A 19,773-nucleotide genomic window follows, 5' to 3' on the forward strand; every position below is an offset into this window, starting at 1 on the left:
TTTTTTTTTTTTCAATGTTTATTTATTTATTTTTTGGGACAGAGAGAGACAGAGCATGAACGGGGGAGGGGCAGAGAGAGAGGGAGACACAGAATCGGAAACAGGCTCCAGGCTCCGAGCCATCAGCCCAGAGCCGACGCGGGGCTCGAACTCACGGACCGCGAGATCGTGACCTGGCTGAAGTCGGATGCTTAACCGACTGCGCCACCCAGGCGCCCCATAGATGGGTGGTTTTTAATGGGGGTGGAGGTTCCCTCCCATCTCCTAGGGGACATGTGGCAATCTGGAGACTGTGAGATGGCAGTGCTACTGGCACCTAGTGGGTAGAGGCCAGGGATGCTAACAGGAGAACTCCAACAGCAAAGACTTATCCAGCCCCAAAGTCAATAGTGCCAAGGGTGAGTAGGGGGCCACCTAATAGTATTCTACTATGCACAGATTTTTATTTTTATTTTTTTAACGTTTTTATTTATTTTTGAGACAGAGAGAGACACAGCATGAACAGGGGAGGGGTAGAGAGAGAGGGAGACACAGAATCTGAAACAGGCTCCAGGCTCGGAGCTGTCAGCACAGAGCCCGACGCGGGGCTCGAACTCACGGACTGTGAGATCATGACCTGAGCCGAAGTCGGACGCTTAACCGACCAAGCCACCCAGGCGCCCCTGCACGGATTGTCTTAAAACATCCCTTTTTAAAACCAACATGGCTCCCACTGCCTAGAGAAGGAAGGCTCACTTCCAATAGGCTTTGGCCTCCAATTTGTCTCCAGTCTTGTCTCCTCCTGCTGTAGCCACAAAAGGTAGCCTATAACAGCAGGTCCTTTAACACTCCGGGTCTGGAATAACCTCTCTGCTCTCCCCACTAGGCAAACCCTAACACCTGCTCTGGGGAGTTTCTCCCAAAGCGCCTTTCTGTCCAGCCTGGCTGACCACGGTGATCCCTGGTGGCTCTTAACTAACGTGACTCCCGGGTCCCATTCCTAGAGATTACGATTCAGTGGGTTGGGGTGGGGCTCAGCCATACTTTCAGAAGCCCCAGGGGGCTCATGCTCTCCCCGGTGTGGAAACCACCGTGCCCTGGCAGGCATCTTTATTTCCAAGCTGTTCTTTGTTCTGTTACCACTTATGTACACTAACCGTTTGCAGGCACTTCCAGCTTATTTTATTAGCTGTGCTGTAAAGATGCTGGAGGGCAAAGGCCTCTTTTTGGAGACTTGCTACTCGGAGGGATCCAACCCAGTGCCTTGCCCTCCACAAATTCTAACTGGTGAATTAAACCTGAATCCAGGAATTTTCAGATTTTGCTGAACCCAAGAGTGACCTGAGGTGCTTGTTGAAAATGCAGATTTCCAGGCTCCAACCCCTAGCGGTTATGCCTCAGTGGCTTGGGCGAGGGCCCTGGAACCTGAATGTTTAACCTGTTTTATTATTTTTAAAAAATGTTTATTGATTTATTGAGAGGGGGAGGGGCAGAGAGAGATAGGACGAGGGAGAGAGAGAATCCCAAGCAGGCTCCACACTGTCAGCGCAGAGCCCAACTTGGGGCTCGATCCCACAAACCCTGAGATCATGACCTGAGCTGAAAGCAAGAGTCGGACGCTTAACCCGCTGAACCCGCTGAACCACCCAGGCGCACTAGCCAGCTGGGTTTGAAGCAGGTGTCCCTCAGCCTGTTTTCTGATCCTCCAACATGCCCAGCCTCAGGGGTCTGAGGCATGCATTATGGAAGTCAATGTCCCTTTAATTGGTTGCTGGGACGCCTCCAGCCCCAGGACCCCAGGATACCAGGGAACACTTACACACATGCTGGCTTGTCTTCCTGCACCAAAAATCTGCAGGTTCCATGGAAGCAGAACTGACTGTGGGAATCTGGGCAGTCATTAAAATGGGACACCACAGCTGCGGCCACAGGCGGGTCTGCTGGGGAAAGAAAAGACATTTGGCTCAGATCCGGATTAGCCAGACACACCCACAGGTCCCTACCTCACCGATCAAGTTGCAGAGGAACCCTGATGGCTGGGATTTCTGGTCCCTAGCAGCATTTCCTGGTCAGCTCTCCTTCACTTTCTAACAACTAGTCCAGGACCAGAGACATCTGTGTCACGTGCTTTCCAGCGGGGCTTTATTATTTACTTATCTTCGTAGAAAACAAAACAATCTCTTCAAAAGATTCAGTGCTATTCAGAGATACCAGAGCAGTTTTAGCTACCAGCGCGTTTAAAACCTATTACCTGCGTGACCTAATTTTACTTTTGTAAAGTGACCGTGATCATTCTCTTAAGACAGGCTTCATGAAACTCTGTTTTAAAGACAAGAAACCAGAACGTAGTTACAGAGGAGTTCTAAATAACCATTAAATTGATGCTGAGGAAGAACGGTTCATGATACAAAAAGGTGTTCATGACATATTATTGTAAGTGAAATTAGGTACATTTCCAATGTGGTCTGTATAGGATTCTACTTAAATAAACAGAAATTTAGATCCAAAGAAGTCCGGGAAAGCTGTACATAAAAAATGGTAGCAAGAGCTTCTCTGGGGCAGGGTGCTTGGGAGTGATGCTGCCACGAAGAGGACTTAAAGCCCAGAAGTCCATCTGGGAGCAGCACAGACAGTACTGGGAAAGCTGGGAGTGGGCGGCAAAGGCAGTGGAGTGGGGGGCAGGGATGGGTCCCAGTTGCAGCTCTGACACCTGTAACTCATAAGAGCTTGGGGTGTCACCAAGCCTGTCAGGATTTTCCTTCCTTGGCTTTCAGATAGGAATAAAAACAGCCAGCCACTGAGCACCCTAAGCGCCTCACTACGGCTTACTTTATTAGACTCCAATAGCCCTGTTTTGTCCAAATAACACTTGAGACACAGTAGGTAGCTAGTTTACAATGGCGTGATAGATGCAGCTGCCACTGCTTCTTTCAAAAGGTCCTCTTATGTTTGTGTTTTGGGGAGTGAGTCTTCCTCACTTATGTATATATTTTTTTGAGAGAGAGAGAGTGTGTGGGTGAGCAGGGGAGGGGCAGAGAGAGAGGGAGAGAGGGAGAGAGGGAGGGGGGAGGGAGGAGGGAGGGAGGGAGGGAGGGAATCTCAAGCAGGCTCTCACAGACCCTGATGCAGGGCTCAATCTCACGAACCACAAGATCATGACCTGAGCCAAAGTCAAGAGTCAGACACTTAACTGACTGAGCCACCCAGGTGCCCTTCCCACTTACTTATTTATTTATTTATTTATTTATTTATTTATTTGGCAAAAACGTGTTCTTAGAACTCTTGCTCTTTGAGAAAAGGTGGTCCGTTTCTTATTGTGGGGTTTTAGACTACCACTAAATATTAAAACCACATTCCTATCTCTCCAGGAATTGCTTTTAGAAGTATAATATTTGGAAATCTCATAATTCCAGTAGAAAAAGCAGAGGGTGAAAATTCAAGATTCCTTGATGCAGAAGGTGAGAGAATGCTTAGTGGCTATGAACATGGGCTTAAGCAGAGAGGGGTTCGAATCCTGCCCCTACCACCTGGATGAAGGACTACTTGAGCTTTTTTAGCCTGCTTCTGCCATGGGGGGGTCCACCTGCTTCCTGGGTGGCTCTGAGGGCTGAACTAGGCAAAAGTTGTTCAGTACTGTACTCAACCAATCGTCTGGTACATATCATTCAGCTGCTGCTCTTCCGTCATGATCACTGATAGTCCCAAGATGCTAAAGAACCTCCATATGCGGTAAGACCATTACTGTATATAATCTCTCCCTGCTGCCATAAATCCAGCGTAGTGTAACTAAAAGTCCAAGCGTCCTTATATACTTTCACGTGTGAGGACAGGCAGAGATGCCCAAAGCCAGGTGGAGATGTCGACCCAGAGCTGCTGGCCAGTCTTGCTGTCCCTGTCTAGCAGCCCCCTCCAGGACATGTGCTCCAAGTGCCTCTGCTGGTTACAGTTACCTATGAGTCCCAGGCCTGGGTAGTTGATGAATGGGCTTGGTCACTGGCTGACAGTGGACACTGGGATGTTGAGGCTGGAAAGATCTGCTGTGGTTCTCATAACTGGCTTCTCTGTGTTCATCAAACTTGTTGAGGAGCAAATACAGAATGATGAAGGGCTAGTGAATCTAATTTGATGTAGACCCTGAAAAAGGCTTTTGATAAGCTCCACAAAAGGCCATTTAGAAGACTACCTCCAAGTGGCTAGTGGGAGACCCCGTCAGGGCTCAGAGTTGGGCTCTTCGTACGTGGTCTGTGGACCAGCAGCTTTACGTCCCCTGGAGTTCGTCAGAAAGCCAACTTCACAGTCCATACCCTAGACATACTGAATTAGGGTCTTGGGGATGGTGCCCAGGAATCTGTGTGACAAGCTCTCTGGGTGATTTTTTTCAAAAGTCAGGTTTACTGGGATAGAATTGATATAGAGTACCTGTGCCCTTCAGGTGATTCTGCTAGGCACAGGCTGAGACACAGGCTTGTATCACACATGATACATCAGGGGTCTTGAAAGGGACCCTTTTTGGAGCTGGTCATCTGTCAGCTCTTCAAAATATAAATGACACTAAAACTCGAGATCTGCTAACAGTCTTTGTAGCAAAGTGTCAGGTCAATAGATACAAACTACCAGAAGAACTCTGGATCTGTCTTTGGGAGAACTACTCTCCAAAACTGATTGGTAAGGAGGAGACCCAATGCCATGATCTCATTCAGCCTGTATTTATGGATATTTTGCCTCATCTCATAAATGACTCAAGGAATCTTTATAAAAATAGATACCATAAAAAGGGAATGAAAATGGGAAAGGCGTGTGTGTGTGAGAGAGACAGACAGAGGCAGAGAAGGGAAGGAGAGGGGGGAAAGAGAGGAACCGAGGGAGACCGAGACGGGCAGTGCAAAAGGGAAGGAGAGATGAGGACAAAGAAAAATAAGATGGGGTGGAAAAGAGCAAAGAAGTTTGTATCTGGTTAGTACATGACACACATTAGGACACATGTATGTGCTGAAGCTGAGTGGCAAATGGAGCCCTATGTCTCCTAGCACAGTCTATGCAAGGGTGCACATGGGCCAGTAGATGTAAATGCACTTGTTTTTGCACATGCAGGACAGACTCAGCTTTGCCCGAGTCTATGGTCACAGAGCAACTTTTCTTTGTGGCTGCCTTTGAAGAGGATTTAAAAAAAATTTTTTTTCTTACATTTATTTATTTTTGAGAGACAGAGTAAGACAAAGTGAGAGTTGGGGAGGGGCAGAGAGAGAGGGAGACACAGGATCGGAAGCAGGCTCCAGGCTCTGAGCTGTCAGCACAGAGCCCGACGCGGGGCTTGAACCCACAGACCGTGAGATCATGACCTGAGCTGAAGTCGGACGCTCAACTGACTGAGTCACCCAGACGCCCCCTTTTGAAGAGGATTTTATGTGTTACCGTGGACAATATCCTCCTGGATTTCCTGGAGTCCATGCAGAGGCATCCACCAGTGTAAACCCTCCCTGGGTCACCCAGCTAAGAAGCCAAAGCCCAGGCAATGAGGAAGCTCCCTGCCACCGTCATGGGGATGGCAGCTAACGCACACTGGTTTTGCTGTCTGCAGTCAGAGACCAGGATGAGGATAGGAGTCTGATGTAGAACTCGAGCCCTGGCCTTCCATAATCCCACCTTCCTGACTTGGCCCAAGGCAGTGAGGTGCCAAGGGAGCTCGATGCCAGTCAACTAAACAATGCCAGATCATTAAAATGATGTTTATTTGTTTGTTTATTTATTTTTGAAAAAATGTTTGTAGAGCCCGACGCGGGTTTGAACTTGTAAACCGCAAGATTGTGACCTGATTCGAAGTCAGACGCTTAACCGACTGAGCCACCCGGGCGGCCCAAACAATGTTTATTTTTAAAACCTTTTTCCTGATCATAAAAGCGATACATCACTGTAGAAACCCTTTTGTAAATGCCAACATAAAGTTAAACAAAAGCACCTTAGAGAATAAAACCCATTTTTATCCACCACTTAGAGAGAGAACTACGTCAGTACACAGTGCACATGTGCACTCATGTAAAATTACGGTTTCCTTCTGTTACTTGCATTTTTTCCCCTTGATATAATCACAAACATCTTAAAAGTGAGCATTTAGTCCAAGAATGTGCACAGGGTGAAGTCCTGGTCCCTGACCCCAAGAAGTTCAATGTGTGTAATGCGTAGGGCAGGTTCTGTTTCTAGTGTACTCTTGGCAGCTTTGGGGGACGTGACCTGCACTTGAGAAGAGAATCAAACAATGGTCCCCAAGGGTGAGCCACACTGTAGCCCTGAGCTTTCACGGAGCCATCTTGGTGCGAGCCAGCCACAGAATGGAGGCAGGCACTGGGCCTGTCTGGCCCTAGGGGTGGTGTGTGGGCCTCCGGGGCTCATGTGCCTAAAAGGCACATGCAAAGTGTGAAGCCACAGTGAGGGGCAGTGACTGTTCTTGTTCCAGGGCTTCGAAAGATTTTTTATTTATTTTTTTATTGTTTATTAACTTTTGAGAGAGAGAGAGACAGAGACAGAGTGAGTGCAGGGGAGGGGCAGGGAGAGAGAGAGGAAGACATAGAATCTGAAGCAGGTTCTGTGCCTGACGTGGGGCTCGAGCTCACAAACCGCGAGATCATGACGGGAGCTGAAGTCGGATACTTGACTGGCCACCGAGGCCATGTTCCAGGGCTTCTAAAGATGATTGTCTCAGATACCGCCAGAATCGGCGGGGAAAACCCCAATACTGCAGCACGGTCAGCCCAGACAGACAAGACCGTTCCTACTGATGTTCAAAGCTTCCCCAAGGTTCAGGAGGAAAGGGAGTCTGTGGGAGGTTGGGGAGGGGAGAAGAGGGCTTACCACTTTCTGACTGTGCACTGTGTGCCAGGTGGTGTTCATAGATCACCTCTCCAAACTAGGCAGGGTAGGCAGTAATAGGTGGAGGATTTGCTCAGTAATTTAAGTAAAAATGAGCTTTATTAGGAAACCTCCAAATTCCCAGCATCATCCCAGAGAATGAGTCTCTCTTTTTCCCTTCCTCCTTATCTTTCTCTCTCCCCTCCTCCTTTCTCTACCTTCCTCCACTCTCTGGCACCGTACCCTCTTAATTTTTCTTTCTCTTCTTTCTGAAAACTCAAAGAAATATCAAGAGAAGGAAGGAAAGGCCTAGATACTTAAAATGTAGAAAACCTCCCACTTAAGAAAGGAAGGCAGTGAAGGCTGACAAGCAACTCCAAGGAGGGCCCCCCGGAAGTCCAGGCAGAGGGGAGACCCAGCTGGCTGCACTCCCCAGGGCTCTGGACCCTGTGTTTGCCTCCAGGCCCCGAGTCTGATTAGTACTCAGGGCTGATCGGAAAACCAAATGCTCCAGTTTTCAGAACAGACCTCATACTGAGCCCATCCATAGCTGGAATTTCAAAGCTGCTGGGTTCCTGTTGCTCTGAAATTTACGAGAGGCCTCTCCGACCTGTTAAGCAAATGGACATCTTGCAGACACCACTGTTCTCCAGGGAAGCTGTGATAGCTTTGCCCAGAGACCACAGGCCCGCTAATAGGGCCTGGAGCCCAGCTCCACTCACGGGAAGAGGGTCTGGAAGAGCAATTGAGGGGCATGGAAACCAGGGATTCAGTTCACAGGAGGGGTCTCTCTGGCTCAGAAGGGCGGGGTGGTAGCCATCTGGACGGTTCCCCGAAGAGCAGCATCCACATCACCAAGTACAATCACCCCCCTTTCAAAGCAGTCCTAATTGGGCTTTCTGGGCTGGCCAGGGGGAGCCGGCCGAAGCGGCCGCTCCTCACTCTCTCCTCCAGATGTCAGAAGTTGCGGACACACTTGCCCTCTGCAAAGCTTACATCATTTATAGCCATTTCATCACTTCCTCGAATATCACGGCTAACTTTGTGACAATTTAATAACGACGCCTGGCTTTTTAGTAGGAACTTGCAGCCAAGGTTTTTGACCTGGGACTAAATATTTTCTCTTCAGACACTACAATGGCAAAACCAACTAATGCTTCTGGAATGTCTAGGAGAAAAGGCAGGAGATTAATTTAATGAAGATGGGAGTCGGCAAGCAGCCCCTGGTGAAGCTGGGGGAGTGTATGCACGTGAGACCTGCAGTCTGACGCTCCCAGGTGCCAGGCGAGAGTCACACACGGTTCTAGGCTCAGTTCTCGGACGGGGGAGGCTTGCTTCAGGCCACCATCAGGCCCATTTTACAGGAATGACATTCCAAGCTCACATGAAGCAATGAGTGACCCTACAGAGTCAGCGTGCGTGGGAAGGAAAGGCTGGTGCAGAGGCTTACGTGTAGGGTGACAGGAGTGCTAAGCCAGGGCTTAGAGAAATCAGTGGTATAGAACCCAGGTGCCTCTCCAGGTACAGACTGGTGAGGAGGAACTCTGGCTCCTGGGTGTTTGAGGGGTGAGAATAAAAACTCTGAGAAGATTTATAAGGGATCCTGAAGACGGAAAGCACGGTCAGTCTCAAGTGTGGCAACGCTGCTGACCTTCACACAGAGAGGAATGCCCGCTAAGAAAGAGAATCAGTATGGGCATTTCCTCAGGCCCTGTGAGTGGGCAGAACAAGGGGGCAGCTTTCAGACCAGCAGTGGAAATCAGGAGAGCGCAGAAAAGAAATCCCAGTCACGCTCACGGGAGTAGAACACATCTTACTCTCCAGCACTACTGACTGGTGAGGGGATCAGTTTTGCTGTTTTGGGGATGTGTGTGTAGGATGAGATAAAGATAATCATCCAGCTCATTCACTATTAAAACCAAGGCAGTGAATACCTTAAAAACAGATGTAAAGCAACTGGAAGACAGTTTGGCTTCAGAGGACCGTCACTTAAGAGAGAAGGGACATTCATTTTAATTAAGCAACAAAAGAAAAAAGTCATCGTAAGTAGTGCTGAGGTTCCCCCCCCCCCACTCCACTTGATGAGGTGTGTGTGGGGGGAAGAGGTGGGGGATGGAAGGCAGTGCCATTTTTGCCATTACCATCCCCCTCCCCAAGACTCTCAACTTCCTGAAAGTAACTCCTATATCTAAAAGATACAGGTTTTTCCTATAACACGATCCCTGAACACAGATTTACTGATTCTTCAGTAATCATTTCCCAAACTGGCTCATCTTAACCCTACTTGGCTTTCTTAAACCGGCTTTAGACCCTACCCACCCCTCCACCCCACTCAACGGAATAGACACAGCATCATCTCTTTAAAGCTCCAACCACCCTATGGTGTAAGCATTACTAGCCTCAAGGTTTAGATAACCTTGCCAATGGACATATAACTAGAAAGTGCTAGAAGGTACTAGAATTGTAATTTTATCTCTGTTCTTTCTGATGTTAAGAGAATGCAGAGCTGCAGAAAATTAGACACTATTCAGGTCCAGGAAGAATGCTGGGAAGGCACACAATCTAAGTCTACAAATCATGTGGCAGTGAGGAAGGAGAACACTTGTTAGGCAGCTTCTGGTAATCAGAAAGGGGTACTTTTAGGAGAAACAAGAAGAAGCATTACTTTATTTTGGGGAAGAGTGGGAAACTACACATATGGAACTTATTATTCCCACAAGAGAGCAGTGGCTGAGAAACACAGATGCAAAAGAGATTTCTATACGTCCACAGACTATGGTTAACCGAGGAACAGCTGGCAGTAGGGTGGGGGCTGATTCACAGGATGGTACTCAGCCCCCTCACAAAGTACACCCCCACCACAGCCCAACCTCTGGGCTAGGTGGTGCTCATGCCGAAAAGACTGGGAGCCTTCTGGCTCAGAGCAGAGTTACAACGGACTCTTGAATTGCTTTTGCAGCTTTAAACAAGATGCTGGGGGGGAACCCTAAGGGAACATTTGAGCTAATTCAATTCCCTCTGTGATCATTTCTCTCTTTGGGTAAAATCCAAGGGGGGCATCAGATGTGATGGAACTGAATTCACAGAAGGGTATCAGTAAAGAAGTAGAGGGCATATTTTCTACATTCCCACAAAGATACTGGTTTTCAGTAACACAAAACACGTGTGTGTGTGTGTGTGTGTGTGTGTGTGTGTGAGAGAGAGAGAGAGAGAGAGAGAGAGAGAGAGAGAGAGAGAGGGAGAGAGAGAGAGAGAGGGTGAGGGAGAGAGAGAGGGTGAGGGAGAGAGAGAGGGAGATGGGAAAGCATATACATTCTGAGAAAAGTCACAGGTGGTATTTGACCCCAGTGGGGTTCATCCTGTTTGTGCTTCTACAGAAGCAGAACCTGTATCACCTTTTCCTAGTCCAACACAGAGAAGAGAAAAGACAACATGAACACAGAATACTTTGCTAGGTTCATATCCCACCTAAAGTATCTGGGCTTAGAGTTTTTAACTCAGTGTGGATTTTCTGAGGTTGGATTATGATGGTGCTAATGATGACTTATTATTAATACTAGCTACTACTAATAAATTGTCTATAACTGCAAGCACTATGCCTAACATTGTATATAGAGAATTCCATTTAATCCTCACAAGTCCCATTTTATCGATGAGGAAAATGAAGATGAAGGAGGTAAAGCTTGTTCAATGATGCTAAGTTAGCAAATGGCAGAGCTGAAACCAGAACTCATGGGCGGCTGTCTCTAAAGCTCTTGCTGTAATATACCACACTGTCACTTCAGAGGGTGTGTGTGTGTGTGTGTGTGTGTGTGAGAGAGAGAGAGAGAGAGAGAGAGAGAGAGAGAGAGAGAGAGAGAGAGAGAGGGAGAATATGAATAAATTGAGGTTAAGAAATCCTTAAGGGCACCTTCTGTAGTTAAGACAACTCTATTTAATGAATAAACAAATCAGGAATTACCATGAGACATGAAATCCTCAGGACCATTTTAGAAGTAAAGAGCTAAAAGTTCCCCGGCGAAATGGCTTTAATTAGCAAAGAGGCTTTAGGAATCAAAAACACAATCTCAGCGTAGTCATGTGAAGTACAGGCTAGATCCAGAGTTTGTATACTCCTCCAATTATGCCCAGCATGCATATTTCAACATGGCCTCTGACTCGCACCCAGATGCCCCCAGTAACACTTCTTCCTCCCCTAAAGGGCACGAGGAAGGGAGATGCATGTGTGAGATGCCCCAAATTGTCCCCCGACTGTAATCTAGACCCATTATAGATTAAAATGAGATGGAAATAGAAGGGGAATACACCTGACACAGAAGATTACCCCTCCCACTGAGTTCCTCTTCCTCTTCATCATCCTGTTTCTCCAGCCCATAGGTTGCTCCTTCTCTCCCTACCTTGGCCTTAGTAATTTTCAGCAAAAAATCAATTAAGAAAATTGCAGGTCATGATTTTGCTTTGAAGACTGAAAGCCAAACCTCTCATCTCTCTTACTACTTAATAATTTGATTTCAGAGAGAGAGATCATATCTTTCATATCTGTAAACCAGAAAGCCCCTTATTCTAATTACATCCTCTTGGGTGTCAACCAGCATCTGAAACTTCATTTCAAATTTCCATTTACAAAGCAAACAAGGATATCTATGTTTGGCTCTCATTGGCCAGCTTTGAACCACAATGTGAATGGCTCTGGGAACTAGAGCCGAGTCCTGCTGGATGGGGATTTCTGTTTTGGCTTTGTTGAAGGAACAGCCCCGTTGGAGCCCAGGGCTACCTGGCTTTACAGTCTCTGTGTGTCTCTGTTCTCCTCTTTATTAATATCAAAATTGTTAGGTAAAGTGGCTGGCAGGAAATCCTCAATCCACCCTTAGGAAAAAATGCTTCCTCTTGTTGAGTCTTTGAACCATAATCCCTTCAAACCCTCCACACTGAATACATATAAGTATTACTGGGATGATTATTTTTCTAGAACATTCTATTCCCTCAGAACTTTTGACAGATGCCTTTTTTCATTTATGGTCTGTAGATGTAGTCTGGGTGGACGAAGGATACTCTTCATTTTAAGTGAGGAAATTCAGGCATCCAGAGGTAAATTTAAGGCAAAGCTCAAGAGCCTTAAAAACACAGATGTGAATTAGTGGCTGGGAATTTGTCCCATGACAAAAATGTGACTCTTCTTTTTTCATCCTGGTGTTACAGCGATGATATTTGGTTGCCCTTAGATAAAAAGCCCTCTGATCAAGATTATATTCCAGAGGGAAGACGCCTAGATTTTAAGGGAGTGGTGGGATTTATGGGCATTTTCTCTTTTATAATTTTCCAAATTTTATAAACATTTGAGTTTGAAAATAAACATTATTTAAAATTAAAACCTTGGGGTGTCTGGGTGGCTCAGTTGGTTAAGTGCTGGACTCTTGACCTGAACTCAGGTCATGATCTCACAGTCATAGGATTGAGCCCCGTGTCAGGTTTTGTGCTGAGCACGGAGCCTGCTTGGGATTCTTTCCCCTTCTCCTTCTGCTCCTCTCCCCCACTCATGCTCGATCCCTCTCAAAATAAACTTACAAAGCAAAACAAAACCTTATATACAACACTATAAAGATAATTAAAATTTAAAAAAATTTTTATTGTTTTGCTCAAAGGACTGCAGCTCTCTAGGAAACTGGCCTTAAGGAATCTAGATCTGGATCTGCATAAAACATGTTATTGTCTCACGTTTTATCATTAAAAGGGGATCAGGAAGAAGGAGACACAAAATAAACATTTAGAGAAGACAGAGGATGCTCAGATGAAAGATGTGTAGTAAAGGCTGAGTTCAGGCTTGGCCTCTAGGCATAGAAACCTTAAATGCTCTCACTATAAACAAACACCAGAAAAAATATGGCCTACGTGATCCACTCCATTTCTAACCCATATACTCACACTTTTTGTTTTGCTTTTTCAGTTGAAAGCCAATAACAGTGAAACTGTTCTATTGAAGAAGGCAGGGAATGAGAAGAAGGAAAATAACCAGTACGGAGATTCCCAGGAGTTTCCCCAAACTTGTGTTCCTTTCCCTGCTGGACACGGGGACTATATCTCCCAGCAATCTTGCAGATAGGTATGGTCATGTGACCAGATTGTGGCCAATGGATGTGAGCAGAAGTGATGTGTGCCCTTCCCAGGTTTGGTCCATAACAACCTCTGTGAGATCTCTCTTTTTCTTTCCCTAGCTGAGGGTGGAAGGAGAGAATTCTTCCAAGGGCATGGAGGAGGGAAGAACCACTAGATGGAAATAGCCTGGGTTCTTGACTAACTGCATGGAAAGAAGTCTGCAAGGCTAGGAACACCTGCACAGACTTTGACATGAGCAGGACGTAAACAGCACTCAGGACTTATCTGTTATAGCAGGGAGTGTTACTCTAGTGCCAAACCTGAAGTCTGAATAGCGTCTGGGGGGTTGGTTATGGAGTTTCTGATGAGGAAGAAATCCTCACAATAGATCATATCCGTTTCTCCCTTCTCCCATTGTCCTTTCTGGGAACTTCACCCAAACACTAACATGTCTTACAATTGATGTGAAGTCAATCTGGCCATGATTGGAAACCTCCACTTTGAAACCCTTGCTCTTCAGCTTAAAGTACGTCCTGTCTGTTCTCCAGCATAGAGAGGTCAGGTCAACCCTCACAAACCTCTACAAGGGTGGTAATAGTCTTTTGGAGGCCAGGAGTGACCCATTCTTGCTCTGAATGTTTATGAGATCAGCACTTGTACCTGTGCAAAGTATGGATGGAGCAAAGGTTGCTTCTTCAAGTCAAAGTCTGAGAACAAAACAAAATATAAGGCAGGGCTGCCACAGTCAACAACAGACAGCACCCAGCTGTTTGGACCCAAATGACACAGCTGATGTCAATTTCCTGGGACATCATAGCCCTTTAGACAAAAATCACCAAGGCAGGATAGCACCATAACTACTATAACTTCAGTCTTCAGGAGCCAGAAGGTGAATGCCCTATAATTTCAGTAAATTTCCATATCTTGCAAAATCTTAAATTAATACTGGGGAAAAAAATATGTGACTACCTGACCCAGAATATCTTGATAATATCTCATCATTATCACTGGGGGCTTTTTATCTATCCTTTAGTTTTACTGGTAGTGTATTCTATGTAAACAACTTTTATAGCAACTGCACAAAGAGTTTTATAGTTTGTTATTTAAAAAGTAATACGTGTTCATGGGGTACCTGGGTGGCTCGGTCGGTTAAGCGTCTGACTCTTGGTTTCAGTTCAGGTCATGATCTCAGGGTTCGTGAGTTGGAGCCCCACATCGGGCTCCACACTGACAGCACAGAGCCTGCCTGGGATATTTTTTTCCAGGGAGGGAGGCATGTGAGGGTATGTCTACATAATGAAGCATTATATGTCTAAGAACATCTGTGTTCCCATCCAGATTCATGGCTTTGCATATGAATGGCAACTTGAGCCACAATCTGTAGACTCCATAGGCCTTCTACCATTTTATTTTTTTGTAATGCAAATGGTTAAATTACATTGAAAGCTAATAGTTTTAACATTAAGAACAAGTCTTTTTCAGCTTGAGATAGTTCTCTGTAATTATCTCTTTAGGTCAACCCTGGTTTGCTTTCTCTTCTTCTTTTGGAATTATTATACTGTATGTTGCAGCATCTAGTTCTATTTTCTAGATTTGTTTGTCATGATTTTTGGTTTTTTGTCCTTCTGAGTTCTGGGAGATATTTACCAGGTCATTTTTAAATTTTGCTGATTTGATTTACTGTAATATACAATCCGTTGCTCATTGGTCCACTGTGAATATTCAAAATTGGTTGTCATATTTTTTATCTCCTTGAAGCAATAACCTGAATATATTTCAGATTTCTATACCAACTGTTCTTAGTTTTTATTTAAAAAAATTTTTTTAACATTTATTTATTTGTGAGAGACAAAGAGCATGAGCAGGGGAGGGGCAGAGAGAGAGGGAGACACAGAATCTGAAGCAGGCTCCAGGCTCTGAGCTGTCAGCACAGGGCCCGACACAGGGCTTGAACTCATGAAGTCGGACGCTCAACCGACTGAGCCAACCAGGCACCCCTGTTCTTAGCGTTTAATACACAGTATAATTTGCCTAAGTAAAGGGAATAGTTTTTACTGAGGTATAACTGACATGTTATATTAGTTTCAGGTGTACAACATAATGATTTGAAATGTATGTACTGCAAAATGAGCTCTACAGTAAGTCTAACATCATCACTATACATAGTTACAGTTTCTTTTCTTGAGATGAGCACTCTAAAGATCTTTTCTCTTAGCAACTTTCAGGTGTGAAATACAGTACTAACTACAGTTGCCATGCTGTAAACTACATCCTTATGACTTACTTATCTTATAACTGGAAGTTTATACCTTTTGACCCCCTTTATCCATTTTACCCATCCTCCACAATCTCTGCCTCTGGCAACCACCAATCTGTTCTTTGTATCTATGACCTTGTTGTTTCCCATTTTTAGATTCCACATTTAAATGAGATCATATGGCATTTGTTTTTCTCTGATTTATTTCACTTAGCATAATGCCCTCCAGGTCCATCCATGTTGTTACAAACGGCAATTTTCATTTTGTTGTGTGGCTGAATAATATTCCATTCTGTGTATGTGTGTATCATCCATTCATACTGATGACATTTAGGTTGTTTCCATGTCTTAGCTATTGTAAATAATGCTTCAATGAACATGGAGGTGTATGCAGATGTCTCTTACTTACAGCTCTCTGGTATGGTTTCATAGATGTAATGTCAACTTCAACATTTTGAGATTACCCAACACCTTCTCCCATCTCTTAGGAGTACAGACAGTTGCTGAAATTCCTCAATAATGTTCTTCTCATATAATGAATCTTTTCACCTGGCCAGTAATTTCTTTCATCATCATTTTTACAGACAAAAATCTACATTGTTGAGTATGATGGGGAGTTAAAGTAGGTTCCATCAAAGACTGTGTGCCCCGCTCAATATTTTGGCTCCAGATAAAGACAGAAAAGGGACAGTTTAAATGTACTGGCTTCAAACATCTAAGGAATCTGTTGGGTAGAAGCAGGAGACCAAGCAAACACAGTAGTTTCTTCTTTGGGCAAGAAGCAATTTATTGTTTTCTTCTCTTGTTTGCCAGGCATCCATGCCATACCAGGAATGAGAGCTGACTGGGTTCATCATGAGGTGTGGCCTTCACTGGTGTCCTTTCTTGAGGCATCAGTAAGATCCAGACTGACCTCCCCCAACCCCACTGCCACATGGCCTGCCTTTCTCCCCATGCTCTGGCCTTCCAAGGTTGGGCTTTTGATGTGATTTTGCTTATGATAATCCCCTCACCTCGTCTTCCAACTGGAAGAATGGGTGCTGCACTGGGGCAGAATGGGTCCCATCTGTACACTCAGTGACAGAAATCCTTCAGCGCTTCTAGTACGGATAGTTTCATATTTCACTGATCACTCACTTCAGTGAGCATCCGGGGGCAGATGAGAGAAGGGAGGAATAAAAGTTCTCCAGCATTATCCAGGAAGCAGACATTTCCTACCTTATGTGCAAACTGGGTGACTAATATAATAGTACCTCACCACCTCCACCACTTAAAAAGTTTCTCCTGGATGCTATTTAAAAACTGCTGGGAATCCCCAGCAAAGTGGCAGCAAGAACTTCGGCATGCTCAGAGAGTAGACCCATTTCCCCTGCTGGACGCCTGAGCCTTACCTGGTCAATATCTCTCAGAACTGCGTCCCTACCCCTCTCTTCAAGGTCTGCCAGCTTCCCAGTGAGAAAAACCCAGTGCCCAGGTTTCTGCCCCTTCTGTCATCTAAAGGCTTTGCCCCATAGAAAGTTGCGAATTCCTGGTTTAAACCCCACAGGCTAAGTATAAACCAGCCACGCTGGAACTTTGTTCTGAAAAGCAGAAATGTTAGAGGATTCCAGAAACGCCAAGGTCATTTTCTCTCCTAATAGTTTCTTGAGGGCATACTGGTTCAGGAACAAAGACCTTATATTTCAACAAAATGGTTCTTTTCCATCAAAAGTGAAATAATACAGGGGCGCCTGAGTGGTTCGGTCAGTTAAGTGTCTCAGTCTTGATTTCGGCTCAGGTCATGATCTCATGGTTCGTCAGTTCAAGCCCCACATTGGGCTCTTCACTGACCGCGCAGAGTCTGCTTGGGATTCTCTCTCTCTGCCCCTCCCCTGCTCTCTCTCTCTCTCTCAAAATAAATATTTTTTAAAAATTCGTAATAAAAAAAAGTGAAATGACGTAAGTAGAAAAGCCCTAAAGATATCTCTGCCTGTTGGTTTGAATTCTGTCCTTGGAAGCCACACAGATTAAGTGTCCTTCTTCTAAACAACAAATCTTTCATCAAGGTGCAGTCAGCCACCAAATCTGAATCTTTGTGGTGATCAACTCTGTGTAATGGCCAGCCTCCAAGATGGCTCCTGGGATCCTCACCTCCTGGTGTCCGTGGCCTCGTAATGTCCCCTCCCACGCTGTCTCAGGGCGAGTGACTTCAGAGGCTAGGTCTCAAAAGGCACTATAACTTCTTTGCACACGCTCGCTCACTTGCCTTCCTTCTCATGGCTCACTCTGGGGGAAGCTGGTTGAGAGATCACTGGGGCGCCCAAAGGAGAGGTCCATGTAGCAAGAAACTGAGAGCTCCTCCCAAAAGTTATGTGAATGAGCCATTATCTGGTTTCCAGTCGAGCTTTCAGATGACAGGGCGGCCCCAGTGGACATCTTGACAGCAATCTCCAGAAGAGACCCTGAATCAGAACTTCCAGCTAAGCTGCTTCCGAATTCCTGACTCTCAGAGGCTGTGTGTGATGAATGTTTACCAATTTAAGCTGCTAAATTTTGGAGTAATTTGTTATACTGCAATAAATGACAAATATACCCTCCAAGTTCCTATAAATTTTCTTTAAGCGAGCAAACCCATAAACACTTTACCTCCGGATAGATTCCGACTTTTTTTTAGTGTCCACCTTAAAATAGTCCACTACAGGGTAACAATGACAACAATAACATCAATAACAAAAACACTGACTAAATGCTTTAGGGGTTGGCCTCTGTGCTAAGAGTTTTATACGTACCATCTAGATTAATTCTTTAAAAAAATTGTTTTAATGTTTATTTTTGAGAGAGAGACAGAGACAGAGTGTGAGTGGGAGAGGGACAGAGATAGAGGGAGACACAGAATCCGAAGCAGGCTCCAGGCTCTGAGCCGTCAGCACAGAGCCCGATGCGGGGCTCAAACTCACAGACTGCGAGATCATGACCCAAGCTGAAGTCGGACGCTTAACCAACAGAGCTACCCAGGCACCCTTTATCTAGATTAATTCTTAGAAAAACCTATGACATCATAGCTCTGTTATTCTACCCATTTTACAGATGAGGAATACAGGCTTAGAGAAGTTTAGGGCCTTGCCCAAGGTCATGGAGCTAGAAGAGGCTGAGAGGAAATCTAAAAACAGGCAGTGTGACCCCAGAGCCCATACTCTAAAGCTCTGCGCTATGGGAACAGAGTACAGTAGAAATACCATCTCCCACGACCTGATTTCTACACTAATATAACTTAATTCTCCAGCAATTTTGCTGGGCAGTGCTGGAATGCTATTGGGTTATATCAGCTCGTGGTCAATTAAGGCTTCTGGATTTTCTCCACATAAACTGTTGTCAAACTTGGCCTCGTATTCTTCCTAATTAAATCATTCTTTCCTCCTAATTAAATCATTCTTAACCTAAATAGTGTTAAGTGTGTCACTGTTCAATTTAACCTGGTTGATCGGCTTTGATGTACCGTGCCAGCAAAATACTTTTACTCTTTGAGTCTTTATTCTGTCATCCAACACTCCAGCTATCACTGTGGGCTTTGCATCGTCTGTAAATGTGACCCATTTGCTGTATAGGCCTTTTTTCCATTTGTTCATAAAATCTCAACAGGAGTGGAAGATAAATATTACTGGCACAGCCCAGACATCCCCTCCCAGGTCAATATGAATACATCATGAACATTTTCTGGGCATACTCTGGCTAAAAACTTCCTACCCTTCCTAAAAGCTCCCAGGTGAACCTAGAAAGGATATGCCTGGGGACCCATTCATTTAAGGAGGTCTCCGTCATTGTTCCGTCTCACTGACCAGCCACCCTTTTAACTCACACTTCTCCATTCTGTCCTACTGAACACTTTGATTTTGTCATGTGCCTTGCTGAAATCAGGTTGTATTTTCTTGATAGCATTATCTTGGAAGCGGCACTTCCTTCATCAGTCCTATAATGCTAGAAAAGAAAGAAAGTCAGTCTGCTGTAACTCAGTTTTGGTGGATCCATTCAGGGGGCCAAGTATTCATTCTCTGCTGCAGTAATCTGGTCCAGCGTTTCCTTCCAAGAACCATTAAATTTTATCATCTGTATTCTTTCTTTTTTTAAATGCTTATTTATTTATTTACTTATTTATTTGGAGAGCATGTGCACAGGTGCACACGAGTGAGGGGGAGACAACGAGAGAGGGGGAGGGAGAATCCCAAGCAAGCCTGAGGCAGGGCTCCATCTCAGAGACTGTGATAGCATGACCTGAGCTGACATCAAGAGTCTGATGCTTGACCAACTGAGCCACCCAGGTGCCCCATCATCTATAGTCTAAAGATTCTCCAGGCGTTTTTACTTAAAATCAGGAGCATATTTGCCTTCTTCCACTGTCTGAGCCATTTTCACATTTGCTACTGCTTCTTAAAAATTACCAACAGGGATGGAATGATATTTGCTACAACTTTCCTCAGTATACTGAAGTGTGATTCAGCGGTACCCTTGAAAATAAATGTATTTATAGCATTAGGTAGTCTTTTACTAAGATTCCTTCTATTTCTTATTTACTATCTTTGTTTTATCTTCTCTAATTTGAAGATCCTTCTCCTTGACAGAAAATA

At 45.1% G+C, this 19,773-nt stretch overlaps 1 protein-coding gene across 6 annotated transcripts in view; it reads right to left on the minus strand.

The window, feature by feature from the left end:
- Nucleotides 1-19,773, minus strand: part of TGFA (transforming growth factor alpha) — a 115,519-nt gene that overhangs the window by 26,822 nt on the left and 68,924 nt on the right. For 4 of the 6 annotated variants that reach the window (XM_027072260.2, XM_053200728.1, XM_027072262.2 and 1 more), the window contains exon 3: nt 1,799-1,919. In XM_027072260.2, coding sequence (XP_026928061.1) covers nt 1,799-1,919 — 121 coding nt within the window. The remainder of the gene's footprint in view (nt 1-1,798; nt 1,920-19,773) is intronic. The other 2 variants (XM_027072261.2, XM_053200729.1) reach the window with 1 other exon arrangement.

Source organism: Acinonyx jubatus, chromosome A3 (genome assembly GCF_027475565.1).
Source record: "Acinonyx jubatus isolate Ajub_Pintada_27869175 chromosome A3, VMU_Ajub_asm_v1.0, whole genome shotgun sequence".
NCBI classification, from domain to species: Eukaryota; Metazoa; Chordata; class Mammalia; order Carnivora; family Felidae; genus Acinonyx; species Acinonyx jubatus.